This window comes from Balaenoptera acutorostrata, chromosome 16 (assembly GCF_949987535.1).
Source record: "Balaenoptera acutorostrata chromosome 16, mBalAcu1.1, whole genome shotgun sequence".
Taxonomy (NCBI): Eukaryota; Metazoa; Chordata; class Mammalia; order Artiodactyla; family Balaenopteridae; genus Balaenoptera; species Balaenoptera acutorostrata.
This window is the reverse complement of record NC_080079.1, coordinates 1008540-1023839: the sequence shown is the minus strand read 5'-3', so window position 1 is coordinate 1023839 and position 15300 is coordinate 1008540. Positions and strand designations below refer to the sequence as shown.

The following is a 15300-nucleotide window of genomic DNA, read 5'->3' as shown; positions in this document are numbered from 1 at the left end:
CAGAGCAGCTGGGGGCTCAGATTGCAGGCGCCTGCCCACCTCCTGGGGCCTGTGGGTCCCAGGGCAGCAGGCCGGTGTGCCCACGGTGCCCCAGCCGGGAGCAGACCAGTCACTGCCACGTGTCAGCACTTCTCGAGCTCGTGGGCAGACCCCGGGGGCCTAGGAGAACAGAGGGGTCCCCTGGGAGGGGCGGTTCACGTGGGCCCCTGGGTCCTCTCCTGCAGCGGTGCCCAGCAACCAGTGTTAATTTGGGGGCACTGGGGCGACAGCACCCCTCCCTTGGTGCTCTGGGAGCTCTGGGCTGAACGTCTGTCTGTTCACGGAGGCCAGGCCGAGGTCCCAGCAGGCGCTCAGAGCCGCCGGGCCGGTGCCGAGCTTTGAACCTGCTGACAGGCTGCTGTGTGATCTGAAGCAAGACCCTTGGCTGCTCTGAGTGCCTGTGGTTCCTGCATCCACATTCATTCATTGAGCACCTACTGTGTGCTGGGAAGTGGCCTTGAGTCCCTGGCATAACTGCACGGTCCTCCAGTATCTCCAGTGGGCGGTGTTCGTCTGACACATAACGATGCAGATGGCCCCGGCCTGCCCTGACCCCACAGCTCCACTCTCCAGGCTGGGGTGCCGGGGGGAGGCCTCTTGTGGGTGATTTGGGGGTGGAACTCTGGTTGAGGACCTCAGGTGGGGTGGCCCAAAGACAGCAAAGTCTCCGAGTGCTGAAGGGATGGTCTCCTGGTCAGTGGGCATGAGGGCCAGCTGCCTGTCCGGCCTGGCCAATCCGAAGCCTCCGGCCTTGACCTCTAAGTGCGCTTTTCGTAAACTTCCCCAGCGTGAGTCACCCAGGGTGTCGTTATCACACAAGACTCCGGGGCCTCTCGACTGCAAAGGTTGGGTACGGGCCTTTGGGACCCACACCCGCCCGGGGGGCTTGGGACCCAGGCTTCTGGAGACTCAGCTGGCCAAGAATCCCAGCCACGGCCCGTCCCTGGGCAGGAGAGCGCCCCTGCCCCATCCCGGACACACCCCCGTCCAGGCCCCTCTGGGCTCGTCCTCCCTGCCCTTGGGGAGCTGGAGGGACTCAGAGGGCCCAGTGCATCACAGGGTGGTATGACCTGCAGCCAGTGGGCAGATGCCTCACTCCATGCTCTGCTTCGGACCTGGCCAGCATGGCTGGTCTCCGGAGCTGCTCCACGGAGGGGGTGGGGGGCGTGGGCTGGGGGCCTGGCCTTGTGCTCCTGGGAAGAGGGACGCAGTCACCTGAGTTTTATTGGAATGATGCTGATGGTTCTTCAGCCTTTGGTCCAGGACTCTGGGGGCCAGCTGTGGCGGAGACCCTAGGTTGATAGCCATGGGGGAGGGGCAGGGTCCCACGTGTGGCCCTGCCACTCTGGCATCCAGGCTGCAACTCCCCGTGTCATCCTGCTTTCCGCAGCTCCCTGAGCAGAGGTGGACCTCCGCACGGCAGCCTGACACCCACCTGCCCCTCCCCTCGCTCGGGGCTCCAGCCCTGCGGCCGTCTGTCGGCAGGGCTTTGGGAGAGAGAAACGGCCCCCGTGTATTTTCTAAACCAACGCTGGGGCGTACAGCCCGGCCAGCTGCAGGGTGGGCCTCGCCTCGGGACCCGGGCCTGTCTTGGGGCTGACTGCAGGCTCTGCCCACAAGGTACCTGCTGCGGGAGGCTGCCCTAGGCACCTGGCCCTGGGCTTTGGCCCCCGGGATGTTTCTGTTCCAGAGCCACGTCTTCTCACCTCTTTACAAGACACCGTGGTGGCCTTTCCCCGTGGGAGGACGAAGAAGGAAGGTCCAGGGCAGATGGGGACCTGGCCGGGGCCAGAGGCTGCCAGTGGGCACCAGAGACGCTTGGGCTCCAGGCCTGCCGAGCTGGGAGGGCGGGGGTGGGTGCAGTGTGGAGCGGGGGTGGGGAGGCGTGAGCTCTGGTAGGCGGCAGGGCGCCTCCTAACCATGGGCCCCCCCAGGCCCGCTGCTCTCGGAGGGGCGCTAGGCTGGAGGCACAGACGAGCCCCAGGGACGTGTGGGATCTGAGGCTTGGCCACTGGTGTCCCACCGAGGACTGCAGGCCAGGCCGCTTCTCTCTGGGTCCCTGTGTCCATGCCGGTGACCGTACCCTCACCTGGGCAGAGCGGTGGGTGACCCTGGGGACTCTGTCTCCTGTTCCCTTGGGGACAGAACTGCTCTGCTTTGGGGTCTGATCCCTATAAGCCTCCCGGTTGAAGCTCCCTGTGCGAACTCCTCGCCCGGGCTCAGTCTCCCCAGCCTCTCCTCAAAGTGCAGGCCACCTGCCCCTCCCCTAGCTCCCCAAGGACGCGGTGCTGAGGTTTGCGCAGGGCCCCTCGGGTTTCTGCGTGGGCACGTTGGCTGGCCTTGCGCTCCCTGTCGAGGCTGGGCCAGGCTCTGGCTCCGCCCGTGAGTCACCCCTGCGGGGCCCCGTGAGTCCAGACCTTCCGCACCGCAGAGGACAGGACAGTGCGGGCATCTGGGTCCCTCGCCCTGGACCTGGCAGGCCATCTCTCTGGCTCCAGGGCCACCGCAGCCCTCTGCCTGCCAGGGCCCTGCAGTATCACGTGTGGGGCTCTGCCAGGCCGGCCAGGGCCTCTGTCCCTGGGTGTAGGCCCACGTGGGCACAGCCCGGCTTCTCCGAGGGGCCTGGCCCCGTGGTCAACCCACAGGCCGCAGTCGGGCCACGCCTTGTGCCTGGGGGTCCAGCAGGCACCCCTCGGCGGACAGGTTGCTGAGGTCCTTCCCAGAGAGAGTGGCCTTGGCTGCTGCCATCCCCGCGCCCAGAGGCAGCAGAGCTGGGGCACGAGCACGGACCCCGCCTGTCCCCCGACCCGCCGGTCTCCCTGGTCTCCCTCAGCTTCACTGTCCCGTCCGAGAAATGGGAACGGTGATGACGGCGCCTCACGGGGCTGTAGACAGAGGACCTGCTCTGGTCTGCAGCCCGGCAGCCAGGGTCCCGCTGGCCCTGTTTACCCACCGGCAGGCGTGGGTGTGGCCTGGGCAGGGCGGCAGCTCTGGGAAGGAAGTGTCCGAGTCACGGGGCCGCCCCACCGGGCCGTCTGCAAGGAACCTCCCCCTCTAGGCTGCAGCCCACAGCCCCGTGGGCAGAGGGGGCATGCATACCAGGACACTGCTCACAGCCGAGGCCGCCTCCCAGTTTGATCTGCCTGGGTCGGGCGGTGTCGACTGCCAGACCCTGTCTGTGTCTGGTGGGTGCAGGCCCAGCCCACCCAGGGGCCCACGGCTTTGTGCTGTGGCTCAGGTCAGGGCCTGGGTCTCTGGCCGTCCTGAACGTGCAGAGACCCCCTGAGGGTTGTGTGTGATCAGTGGGGCAAAAGCTCCCTGAATGGGCCACAGCTGCAGAGTCTTCGGGGCCACCTGTCCCCAGCCTGTGTGAGCAGAGAGGTGGCCGAGAAGACTGCAGAGCCCCCCGGGCCAGCTGGCCGAGGGCACAGTCCAAGCCTAGGAGGGTCCTGGAAGGCAGCTGGGTTGGGGGGTGGGGGATGACGGGAAAGGGGCTGCCCAGGGGTCCTGCTCCTGGGGTCCCCGGGCCCCAGCTGGCAGGATGGGCTCTGCACCAGCACAGGCGGGCTACTGGGGGGTGAGGAGCAGAGCCCGAGGAGGGGATAGGGGCTGAGTCCCAGCGGGGTGACAGCGCAGGGGCCTGGGAAGGTGGGGCGGGGTGCAGATGAGAGGGGGGTGTCGGAGTGAGCCCCCAGTTCATGGCCTGGGTGCCTGTGAATGGTGGGCGGGAGGTGGGTTTTGGGGAGGCCTTGGGAGCAACCCTCCAGCCCCAGATGTGTGGCTCTAGCCTGGTGTGTGGGCCCCCTGGGGCATGTGTGTGCACACGTGTGTGGATGCACGCTTGCATGCATGTGCCTGGGTTTAGTTTGCCAAATTCTCAGCCTGCTCTGAATGCCCACGAGGGGCTTGTTGAAGGGAATGAGCCAGGTGTGGGGTCCAGGGCCCACTCTGATGCCTGGGACTCGGGTGAGGTTTGGTGACACATCAGCCTGTCACGCCCCTGGGTGGGGGCTTGTCGCCCACACCTGGGCACAGGCAGACTTTTTCCGTGAAGGGCTGGTGGCCATGCGGTGTCTGTCACAGGTGCTCAGCAGTGCCGCAGGGGCCCTGCGCGGGCAGTGGGCGCGGCTGTGTGCCAGTCACACCTGACTTACAAAACCTGGTGGCTGACTTGGCCTGGGGGCCGTGGGGTGTGGAGCCTCTGTGCCCAGTGCCCGACCCGGGGCTGGTGAGAGGGCGGCCGACAGTCAGGGCATGATCCTGGGGCCCCCTTTCCCACCCCTGAAAGTCTCCGCCCATCCTGGTGTGGAAATCATACACGCCTGCTTCCCGTGGTGGCTGCAGGAGCCGTGAGATGCACCCCGCGTGCGGCCTCCGCTGACAGACGTGGTCTGTGGTTCTTGTTGTCGCCATTGGTCGGCTGGGACGTGGGGGCCTGTGGCTGCGGGGGCCACAGTGGGTGCGAGTCGGGTGGGAACGGCTTGGTCCTTCCAGGGAGAGGGGCCCTTGAAGAGCCACATGCCCACGGGTGATGGGGAGGAGGGGGGAAGGGAGGGATCGCAAGGGCTGCCCCCCACCCAGCGCAGAATCCCACCTCCCAAGGGGCCAAGTCCCCTACTGCTGGCCCGTGGCTGGACGCTCCCCCCCCAGGCTGGCCCTACTGCCATCTCTCTTTCTCTCTCTCTTTCTGTGCCCCTCCCCCTCCCCTCTTCTCCCTCAGTCATGGTCACAGGTCACAGGTCACAGGTCAGCTGTCTGAATGAGCTGCATCCTCCATGGCCAAGCAGAGGGCAGGTGGCCGTGGCCCTGGTTTGCTGGACCCTATAGATGCAGAAGTCATTTTTGAGAAATGACTTCTTTGAGAAACAGCAAAGCTCACTTATCTTTTCTACTCTGATTGAATTACTCAAGGGAGGGAGACACTGAGGTACAATATTCTAATCCTTGTTTCTCTTAACTTGGCTCAAAGTCTGTTCTGTGCTTAAAAGTGAAAACTAACAGCTTTTAGCTAAAGCAGTCTTACAATTAAATCGCATGTGTTTAACGTTATGTGTGTCACCGCCAAAGAAAGGTGTAGCCTGTTTGGGCTTGGCTTTCCTTACTTGTGCTTTCCTGTGGCTCCGAGAGCAGCTTGCTGATAAGATGTGGCTTCCCGACATTCCCAGCGCGGCGCCTGGGGGTGACGGTCATTGGCTCTAGAAGGGCGCTACTCCCAAGCCATTTGATGCCAGGACACCTGAGTGGAGGCTGCTGGCCCCGAGCTTCCCGGGGAGAGAGTCCCGGCTGGGGGGGCCCCGGAGGTGCCGACCACACGCTCAGGCTCAGCTGGGGGTCCTCGCGGGAGGGGGGCCTCCTGCTTTCTCTGGCCCCTTCCCATGGGTCACATGGCCTTATCGGTGCCGCCTGGCCCACTCTGTCCTGGAGCTGGAGGTCCTCAGGGAAGGGGCCGGGGGTGCTGGCAGGAGGGGTGGTCCTTCCAGGTCGTGGTGGGCAGGGGCGGCCTGAGTGACACCCTCACCTGAGAGCCGTGGGAACAGGTGGGCCCAACTCAGCATTCAGGAGGGACCGGGCTCTGGTTTGGTGGCTGACCCCTGTCCTTGCTGGGCCTGGCCACGAGTGGCCCCCACCCCCAGACACACGTCCGGCACCCGGGACCCTGGTCCTATGGGCTGTCCTGGGACTGGGGGTCCTCCCAGGGACACACATGGGGTCTTCCCTCTGGGAGTGCTTCCCTCAGGGAGGAGGGGCCTGAGTGGGTGAGGCCTGTGAGCGAGGGCCGCTGGCCACACGGCAGCCGGCCCCCCGCAGGCCAGGTCAGGCCCGTCCCCAGGCTTCCTGGGCCCCAGGCCCGCACCGGGTCCTGGGGGGCCTCCAGCTTCGAGCCCGCGTCCCCCCTGTTGCCGCGAAGTGAGCTGTGGATGCTCAGCGCCTGTCGGGCCGACGGTCTCCATGCTGCTCGCTGGTCGCGTGACTTCAGAGAGCGCTGGTCGCGTGACTTCAGAGAGCGCAGCCCGCAGCTGGGACGCCCCCGGGGCACGTGCTGGGGTGCTTGCCTCTGTTAAAGCCCGGAGATGCCGCTGGGCCCTCCGGGAGCGGGGTCTGCTTGCGGCGGGGCCCTCCCTGTCCTGACTGTCCCCTTCTGTCTCCCCACTGCCAGGTCCGGCCTCTTCGGCCTGCCCCCGTCGGCTCCGCTGCCCCAGGCCCAGGACCCGCCTGTCAACGGCTGCCACGGGCCGGCCCCCACGGAGGGGGACACAGAGGCGATGCAGCTGGGGACAGGCCCCCCGCCACCTCCCAGTGGGGACCAGGCCCCTGAGACCGCCAGCCCCGAGCCGCCCCCGCTGCCCGCCGGAAGCCTGCCCCCGTTCCCGCCCTATTTTGAAGGTGCCCCCTTCCCTCCCCCGCTCTGGCTGAGGAACACGTACCGGCAGTGGGTGCCGCAGCCGCCCCCCCGGGGCATCAAGAGGACACGCAGGCGCCTGTCCCGCAACCGCGACCCTGGCCACCTGGCCCTGAGCCCCATCCGCCTGCGGCCCCGCCAGGTGCTCTGTGAGAAGTGCAAGAGCACCCTGAGCCCCCCGGAGGCCAGCCCCGGTCCCCCGGCCACCCCCCGGCCGCGCAGGGAGCCCCGAAAGCCCGAGGACCCCGACGGTGTAGGCGACGCCACCGCCAAGAGGAGCAAGAGGGAGAGGTGGCAGGAGGCGCGGGCCCGGGTCCCCCGGAGCCCGGTCATCAAGATCTCCTACAGCACGCCCCAGGGCACCGGCGAGGTGGTGGAGATCCCCTCCCGCGTGCACGGCTCCCTGGAGCCCTTCTGCCCCCCGCAGGCCCCGCCCGGAGGCCCGGACCCCGAGGTGCCCAGGGACAGGCCACCCGCCGGGGCCCCCGCCTCCATCCCCAAGCTGAAGCTGACGCGGCCCCTGCCCCCCAGCGCTGCCCCGCCGCCCCCCAAGATCCGCCTGAAGCCCCACCGCCCGGGGGCTGGCGAGCAGGAGCCCGTCTACAGGGCCGAGCTGGTGGAAGAGCTCAAGGGCTGTGGTCGCGGCCCCCGGGCTGGCTCGCCCGCACCCCTGGCTGACGGCTCTGCCCGCTCCGGGCTGGCGGACTCGTCTTCTGGAAGTTCCGGCGAGGACGACGACTGCAAAGGGTGTCCCCGAGGTGAACACGGGCGTGACGGCCTGGCTTTTCTCGCCGCCTGCCCCCGGAGAACTGGCTGTGCCAGCGTGTCGGTGTGGAGCAGCGACAGCCTGGACGAGTCCAAATCGTCCAGCTCAGAAGTGACGTCACCAGACATGTGTGACCTCTCGTCCGGCGACGGTGCGTCTGTGCCGGCCTCGTCCAAGGATGCGCGGCCGACGGTCCCACCGCTGACGGTCAGGCTGCACACGCAGAGCGTCTCCAAGTGCGTTACCGAGGACGGAAGGACCGTGGCCGTAGGGGACATCGTGTGGGGTAAGGTTCATGGTTTTCCTTGGTGGCCAGCACGTGTCTTGGACATCAGTCTTAGCCAGAAGGAGGACGGGGAGCCCTCCTGGCAAGAAGCGAAAGTCTCATGGTTTGGTTCTCCAACTACATCGTTCTTGTCTATTTCAAAACTCTCCCCTTTCTCTGAATTTTTCAAACTGAGATTTAACCGTAAGAAGAAGGGGATGTATCGGAAAGCTATAACAGAGGCTGCCAATGCCGCCCAACACGTGGCCCCGGAAATAAGGGAGCTCTTAACCCAGTTTGAAACGTAACTCGGGTTCCGACCAGGTGAGTGTGTGCGTGGAGGGCGGCCTCTCTCCGGCCGTCCCGAGCCTGTGTCTGCGTCTGGGCTGTCCCTCCGCCCTGGGCCTCGGTGAGCCAGGGGGACGCGAACGTCCCTGGCCATCTGGCCCGCTGCTCCGAAGGGGGCCGTCTGGACGATCGGCCCGCTTGCTGGCAACATTGTCCAGCTTTTCGATTCACAGAAGAGGTGCTTTAAAAGCAGGCGAGTCTTCGGCCACCTGTTCAGAGAACAGAGCTAGTTTGTGTTTTGCGGCCGTTTTGCAAAGGACCGTAAAAGGTCTCCTTGCTCTTTCATTTCCCTTTGGAGAAAGGAGAGGGTTTTAAAGATGGCGGCTTTGACTGATGGGGCGGTGGTGAGAGCAGGGAGGGGCTTCCTCTGTTACTCTTCCCGGGCTGCAGCCGGGGGCCCCCCTCCCCCCCCCTCCTGCTTGCAGGTGCGTCCAGGGGTCTGACTTTGCCGGAAGGAGGAATGTCACTGAGCTGCCTGCCCTCGGAGGTAGCGCCTATGGTCCAGCATATGCGGCCAATGGGGGCTCCCCTCCGTCAGCCGGCCCGTGGGCCCTGGACATTGGTGCCGGGGGCTCCAGGCTCCTGGTGGCGGGGCCGGTGCTCTGGGATCTGTCCCTGGGCCAGTGCCTCGCCCTCCGTCTCTGCCCCCAGGAGGCCTTTGGAGGATCTCCAGCCACAGGCCTTATGGAGCCTCTGTGGGGCTGGGGGGTGTCACCACCTGGGGTTGGAAGCATCACCTTGTGCCGTTGCCGTGTCACCAGGTGGGGCGGGGCATCACCGTGTGGCATGTCCGGTCACCTCGTGGGGTGTCAAGAAACGGCCGAGGGGCTGAGGGCGTCTGCCGTGAGCTTGCCCTGGGCCCCGAGATGCAGGCAGATGGGGGCGTGTTCTCATCTGGTGGCTGCCGCCAGCTCTGGTCCCTGGGCAGTGGGGTGTGTCCAGCAGTCACTGGCGCTGGTGGTCACTCTTCCCAGTTCTGACTGCCCTCTCTGTCCTCCCCTGGTTGGTCCCGGGCGGGCCATGGTCCCCCGAGGCTCCAGGCCGCCTGGGTGGACCGGAGGGGACATGACAGGGTCCCCTGTGAGGGGCAGCCCGTGGCGGCAGTGGTCTTCCTGGCTCCGTGGCCTCATGCCCACGCCCACAGAAGCAGACGGCATGGCACGGGGGCTGGCCCAGAGGACGAGCTGGGCCTCTGCCTTCGTCTCCGGACCCTCAGGTGACCTTGTCTGGCCTGGCTGTCCTGCTCACCCACCTGTCTGTGCCAGTTTCCCGGGTGACGCGAGTTTTCAGGGCTGGGCAGGGCCAGCTCATGTGGCTGGGGAGGGGCTTTGTGGAGTGCTGGTGCCCGCTCCCTGCTGTGCCGGGCGCAGCGGGGTCCTGGGATTGAAGAAGCAGTGATGAGGGGCACGTCTGGGCCGGGGTCCCTGCCGGGGCTCCTGAGGCCTTGTCCCCACCCCTCCCCCACCTGCTTCCCACGTCACCTCCTGCATGGCTCCCGGGATTCCGGGCACGAACTTCTCCTGTTGGGGACCAGGCACATCCCCCATCAGTTCTGGCCTTCGTGTTGGGGCGTGGGCGTGGCGCCGACCTGGTGGCATCCAGGCAGCTAGGGTCTCAGGTGAGGGCGGCCAGCTCACCTGAGGGGCAGCGGTCCAGAGAAAGTCCAGATGCCCTGGCATCGGGCTTCCTGGGGCATCTCCCTGCTGTGGCCAGGCTTAGGGGCACCCCTGGCTGCCGCCGCGTCCCGCTGGCCTGGGGACCACCCGGGGGGCCCTGCCTCTCTCCGTGCCCTTCTGCTCCCGGCCCCGCCTCTCTGCTCACAGGGCCCAGCCCGTCTTTGGCCTGGTGTCGGGCAGCTGCTGTGGGCAGAGACAGCCCCGTGGGTTCAGGGCTCTGCGTATCAGGAAGCAGAGGAGGAATCTCGCCAGACAGGTTTGCCTGCTGTGGGGGCCTGTGCCCCCCGCCCCCGCAGGGTGTGGAGCTTTGGGAGCGTGGCGGGGCGGCCTGGATCCTCTCGGCGCCAAGGCACCAAGTGGTTTTGGCTGATGGGCTTTTGGGTTTTGTTTTTTGAGGCTTAAAGACTGAGCTGAGGTTTGTGCCAGCCAGGTGGCTGATCTGCTGGCGTCAGCAAGCCGGGGTCTCGCGCTCAGGTGGGGTCTGCGGTCTCCTGGTGGACAAGTTTGCTTTCAGGTGTCAAGTGTCTGGGGGGCAGCCGTCCAGGCTGCTCCTTGAAGGGGAAGCCGGGAACTGCCCTCACCGGGGACGGTGGGCTTCCCCAGGCAAGCTGAGGGCTGCGGGGCGGGTGCAGGAGGAGGGTCCCGGCAGAGCTTGTGTGAGATGCTGGTGGCAGTGCCCCGTCGTGGTGCTGAGGTAGGGGCCAGGGTCACCAGCACCCGGGTGCGTCCTGGGAGGAGGAGGGACCTCCCGGCGGGCGTGGGCCCCCCGGGCCCCCCACGGGAGGGCTGGGAGGCTGGCACAGGGGCCTGGAGCTCGGCCGGGAGGCCTGCTGGGGAAGGTGGTCCTCCAGGCCCCACCCACCGGCCACCCCGGCCTGGCCCAGCTGACCCTGCAGCCACCTGAGGACGGCTGAGGCGGTGCCAGGAGCTCCTTGGCATTTGGGGTGTCTGTGCTGCCCGCAGGTGTGTCAGGAGAGTCTCAGCACATGTGGGGCTGGGCCCCTTCCAGGGACGTGTGCCCAGCACCTCTCCCCCGAGAGACCCTGCCCCCTTTGCAGGGCTGCTGGAGGCTCGGCTGAGAGATGGGTGCCCATGCGGACGTTGTGAGAGTCGCCGAGCCGGCCTGGGGCCTGGCGGCCAGGGCGCGGGGGAGAGGCCAGCGGGGCCTGGCTGGGCACAGAGGCTCTGAGCAGGCACCGCCCCCAGGGTGCTCGTGTGCCCCAGCAGGACGCATCTCCCGAGGGCTCCGCACCCTGCCCTGGCCCCAGCAGGCTGGCAACTCTGAGCCTCATTTCCCCATCTGTCTCCCGGGTAGGGGCTGAGTGAGGGGACTTGTCTGCAGCCGGCTTTCTGGCTCTGCTTTCCCAGGGGTCCTCCCGTGTCCCCCCGGGGGTCCTCCCATGTCCCCCTGGGGTGGGGCCGGGGTTGTGCTCCTGACTGGATGGGCTGGGCAACTCCTGCTGCCCACTGGTCAGGGGGGCGAGGGTCCTGCAGGTGGGACAGGGATGCCCTGAGTGCGGGGCTGGCCCCCCAACCTGACAGGTGACAGCGACTCCTCCCAGGGGTGGTGTGACCCCAGGGCCTCTTCCTCTCAGACCCGGTTACGTGCTTCTTCTCTCCCCACCCACCAAGGGGTTGGCCTACCAAGGACTGAATGCTCTGCTGGATGGGGGACAGAAGTGTGCACAGTCACCGAGGCCCTTGTCTGGGGGGCTGGGGAGAGGGCTGTGACTCACAGTCCCCAGATTCGTGCATAATCACGCACAGGAATGTGCTGAGAGGGGACAAGGGCCTCCCAGCAGAGTGTCTGGTGAGGAAGCTGATTTGGACTGGGCATCTGGGAAGGCTTCCTGGAGGAGGTGACATATAGCTGAGATTAGAACAGTGAGCTAATCATGAGCTAATAGGGTGGGGATGAGCATCTGAGGATGCAAAAGGAGCAGCATGTGCTGGGGCCCGTGGCAGAAGGAAGCTGGGCATGTCCTTAGGGGTGGGGAGAGGCCCAATGTGGGCCTGGTGGCCTGAGGCCCCAGCTGTCGCCTTATCCTCAGAGTAGGGCTGCCATGGGAGAATTTCAAGCAGAGGGTGGATGGTCCTGTGCTCTGGGACAGCAGTGTGGTAGGGGCCCGGAGGCTGGAAGGGTGTGCCAGAGGATGGAGGCTCAAACCAGGATGGGGCGTCAGAGGGCCACGGGGAGCAGGGGGCAGAGGTCCAGGGGACGGGCTGGGCTGCTGGGCGCGCCCAGAACTCGGGGAGCGCCATGCCCCTCGCCGGCCGTGGAGGAGGTACTCCGGTTGCCGGCATCTGAATGCCTGGGTCTCGGCTGGGAGGAGTCTCGGGGTCCAGCCTCAGAGGAGCCTTGGGGCCGAGTGATGGATTCGTGGGATGACGTGGGTGAGGACGAGGCCGTGGGTGAGCACGGATGGGCTGGGGCCTCGCCCAGCCCGCGGGCACCACCCAGGTGAGGGCAGGCGGTGATGGAGCCGTCCGTTACCAGGTGCACGGTCACTGGGAGCGCACCCCGAGGGCCTGGGAGGTGCGGGGACGGGTGCCCCGGTGTCCTGGGAGCCGTGACAGCTCAGAATGCCACCCAATGTCCCAGCCTCTCAGCCCAGTGGGAAATTAACAGGCCCTGTTGAGCTGGGAGGGTCCAGGGCTGGGGCCCAACCTCCCGTGGAACCGCAGGGGCCCTGGCCCCTTCCCTTCCTGCCTGAGTGGCCGGGCTGCTGGCCAGCAGGGAACTTTCGGGGCTCACTTTGCGGGCAGCTCCGAGCGCTGGGTTTTTTGGTTTCCCTGAGTGGAGGGCACCCTTGGGGTGAGCCTCGTCCCCTATGAGTTTCCTGTGGCGCTGGTACAAATGACCTCACGCTGGGCAGTTGGAAACAACAGAAACCTCTTCCTACAGTTCTGGAGGCCAGAAGCCCGAAGTCAAGGTGCCGGTAGGGCTGTGCTCCCTCCGAGGCTCCAGGGGAGGGTCCTTCCTGCCTCTTCCAGCTCCTGGGGGCTCGGGCGCTCCCGGGCCCGTGGCCGCGTCACCCAGCCTCTGCCTGCGTGGTGGCGGGGGCCTCTCTGCTGTGATGCGTCCCCCCGCCTTCCTCCGTGAGGACCCTGTGAGGCGTTCATGGGCCACCTGCTTGGCCCAGCCTGATCTGCTCGTCTCAAAGCCCTCATTCCATCACACTGGCCGCACCTGTCCCACGGAAGGTGACGTCCCGGGTTCCAGGGCTGGGGCCCCACTCGCCCACTGCGTCCTCCGCCCACTCAGCGGGCCCGTGTGGGTCCGTGCACAGCGCGTGCGGGGAGGCCGTGCACACGGGCCGGCGGCGGCACCAGGGCCGCTTTCGGCTTCACAAGGTGACTCTCCCGGGAAGTAGAGACATCCGCGGGAAGCCAGCCGGGTCCCGTGCCGCCCGGCTGCTGGCGGCCACCCGCCCCGCCCCGGAGTGCTGACTCGGCGTCCGGTCCCCAGGCGGAGGCGTCCAGATCCTGTCTCCAGGGGCCGCTGCCCTCCTGTGCCTCTCCTAGAAAGGTATCCTCGAGGTGAATGCCCCAAACGGGCTTTTCTCTCTTCCAGTGCTAAATAAAGATGTACTTCTGCTTCTCAGCTGACTTCCGCGTTGCTTTCAGGGAGCTCAGGTCCTCTGTGAAGGTTGTAATTATTTTGTTCCAGAGGAAACTAAGGCCTGTAATTCCGAGGCTGCTGCAGGGGCTCAGGCCCCGCCCCCTCCCCGCGGCCTCCCCAGGTGGGTGCACCGGGACACAGGCCCGGTGTGTGCAGTCGCTCTGCTGGGGTCCCTAGCGGGGGCGGGGACTTCTCCCAGCCTGGGGGAGGGGCTGCGGGCCCCCTGGGCTGGGCCTGCCAGGCCCAGTGCTGCCCCCCCCCCCACTGGTGAGATACCTTAACCACTCTTTGCCAGGGGTCCCCACCGCCAGCTCCAAATACTCGGCCCTGTTCCTGTCCTGCTTCTTCCCCGCTGGACGGAGCACCTACCCCAAGGTCGGAGGTCCCGGAGCACACGGGGAGGGGCCCGAGCTCTGCGCTCCTGCGCCATGGGATTGGGGTGCGACCCCTCCACAGGACGGTGGTCCCTCAGCTGCCCGTCGGGAGGCCCTTCTGTCCTAGTGACCTGATCAGCTCCTTAGCCATCCTGCAGTAACGCTTTGGTCACCTTTAGATGCGGTCTTACAGAACAGACGGACGAGCGTCTGAGTCGGTTCCAGCACCTTCCGGAGTGACCAGCACGTCTGTCGTAAACATGGTGGACTCTGCTCAGTCCAGGCGAATGTCCTCTGTGACGCCCAGATCGTCCCATTGCTGGCCATGGGCTCATCGGCTCATGGGGCCACCTGACGACCACAGCGGTCTCTGGCAGCGGCCTTGCTTTCTGCCAGGACTCGGGGTTCTGGGTCACCGTGGGCATTTCTGGCCCAGACCCAGGGTCAGCCGTTTCCCGAAGAGTCCTGGGTCCTCTCAAGGGGACTGGTATCCAGCGCTATCCTGCCTGGACGCAAGGGGTGCTGGCTGCTGGGGTCACACTGTTTCCAGGTGGTTTCTTAGGCTTTGCAGTTAACAGACCTTGGAATTTCTTTCAGGAGAAAAGAAATCATGACTTCACACTGATTTTTCTAATTCAGATTTTTTACTTCTTCAACTTCCGTATTTGTATTTCTATCTCCTTATACTGAAGAACTTGGTTCTTAGTGATATTAGCACAATAATTTTACATGCAAAAGCTAATATATGTCAAATATTTAATATATGTAGACTACATCACGTATGTAATCGTTTCAGACAGTGATGCCGCCAGCTTGCCCGTGGGCCTGCACCAAGCTTTGCTTGCAGGCCTTTTGTCCCTGGGCTCTGGCCCTTCGGGGGACACGTCAAATTCCTGTTTCAGAGTTATCAAGACAGCGCCCCCTCCGTGGTTGTCATGACCGCAGGCACCGTTAGGGTCACTGAGTTCCTTTTCTCGTTCCATCTGTAGAGATTCCTTGACGTTTCGATTCCGTGCACATTCCCAAGGGTCCCAAGTCAGCCTGAACATGGTCCCGGCCCCTCCGTGCTGACCTCCTCCTGCAGGCCTCCTTTCTGCTGTGTTCGCTTGTCCTTGTGTTTGCAACGGAAGCAGACACGCAGGGCGCCCCTCCCCAGCTCTCGGCTCCGTGTGGCAGAGCTGCAGTGCCCGCCCACTCTGTGCCCGGTGGCCACCTCCTCAGGGGCTCTCTCCTGAGCACCCCATGTACGGCCGTGACCCCAAGGAACCCCCAGAGCTTGGGATCCTCCATCCCAGCATCTTTGTTTGTCACGGCTCCTTCACAACCCACTCCTTCGCTCTTTGCTGTTCTGTTTGGGGTCTCCCCTTGGAGGAAGTAAGTTCCTGCACACCCAGACCCACGCGCTGCCTGGCACACGGTAATGCACATGGGGGCCCGGCCTGCTGGGGGCCTGCGCGCCGCCCTCCCCCGCCCTGCCCTGCGCCAGGTTCATGGCGCTCTGCGCGCTGGGCTGCACCGCCAGGAGGGGGCCCGTGGCGCCCTGTCCCACAGGTGGGGAGACCGGTCCCCAGGGAGGCACAGCCAGGGTTTGCTCCCAGGCCAGGCTCTCCCCTGTGCATCCGGCAGCCCCTGGCCCTGGAGAGGCAGAGCCGGATGCCTGACGCGTGCCTCCCCCCACACCCTCAGCACCTCGGGCGAGGGGAGATGCTCCCCAGCCGTGGAGGAAGGGGCCCGGGAGGATGGTCTGGCTCCGGGCGGGTTGGCATCTGCCCCATCATGTCTCTGGGTTAAGAACCCTGAGCTGGAGGTG

General features: G+C 65.8%; 1 protein-coding gene across 3 annotated transcripts in view; it reads left to right on the top strand.

Moving 5' to 3' along the window:
- The window catches only part of PWWP2B (PWWP domain containing 2B), a 31375-nt gene that overhangs the window by 2612 nt on the left and 13463 nt on the right, over positions 1–15300 (top strand). For 2 of the 3 annotated variants that reach the window (XR_009005603.1, XM_057530538.1), the window contains exon 2: positions 6197–7794. Coding sequence is in view for 2 of the 3 variants with exons in the window: in XM_057530538.1 (XP_057386521.1) it covers positions 6197–7778 (1582 nt within the window). In the remaining variant the exon portion in view is untranslated. The remainder of the gene's footprint in view (positions 1–6196; positions 7795–15300) is intronic. The other variant, XM_057530539.1, reaches the window with a different exon arrangement.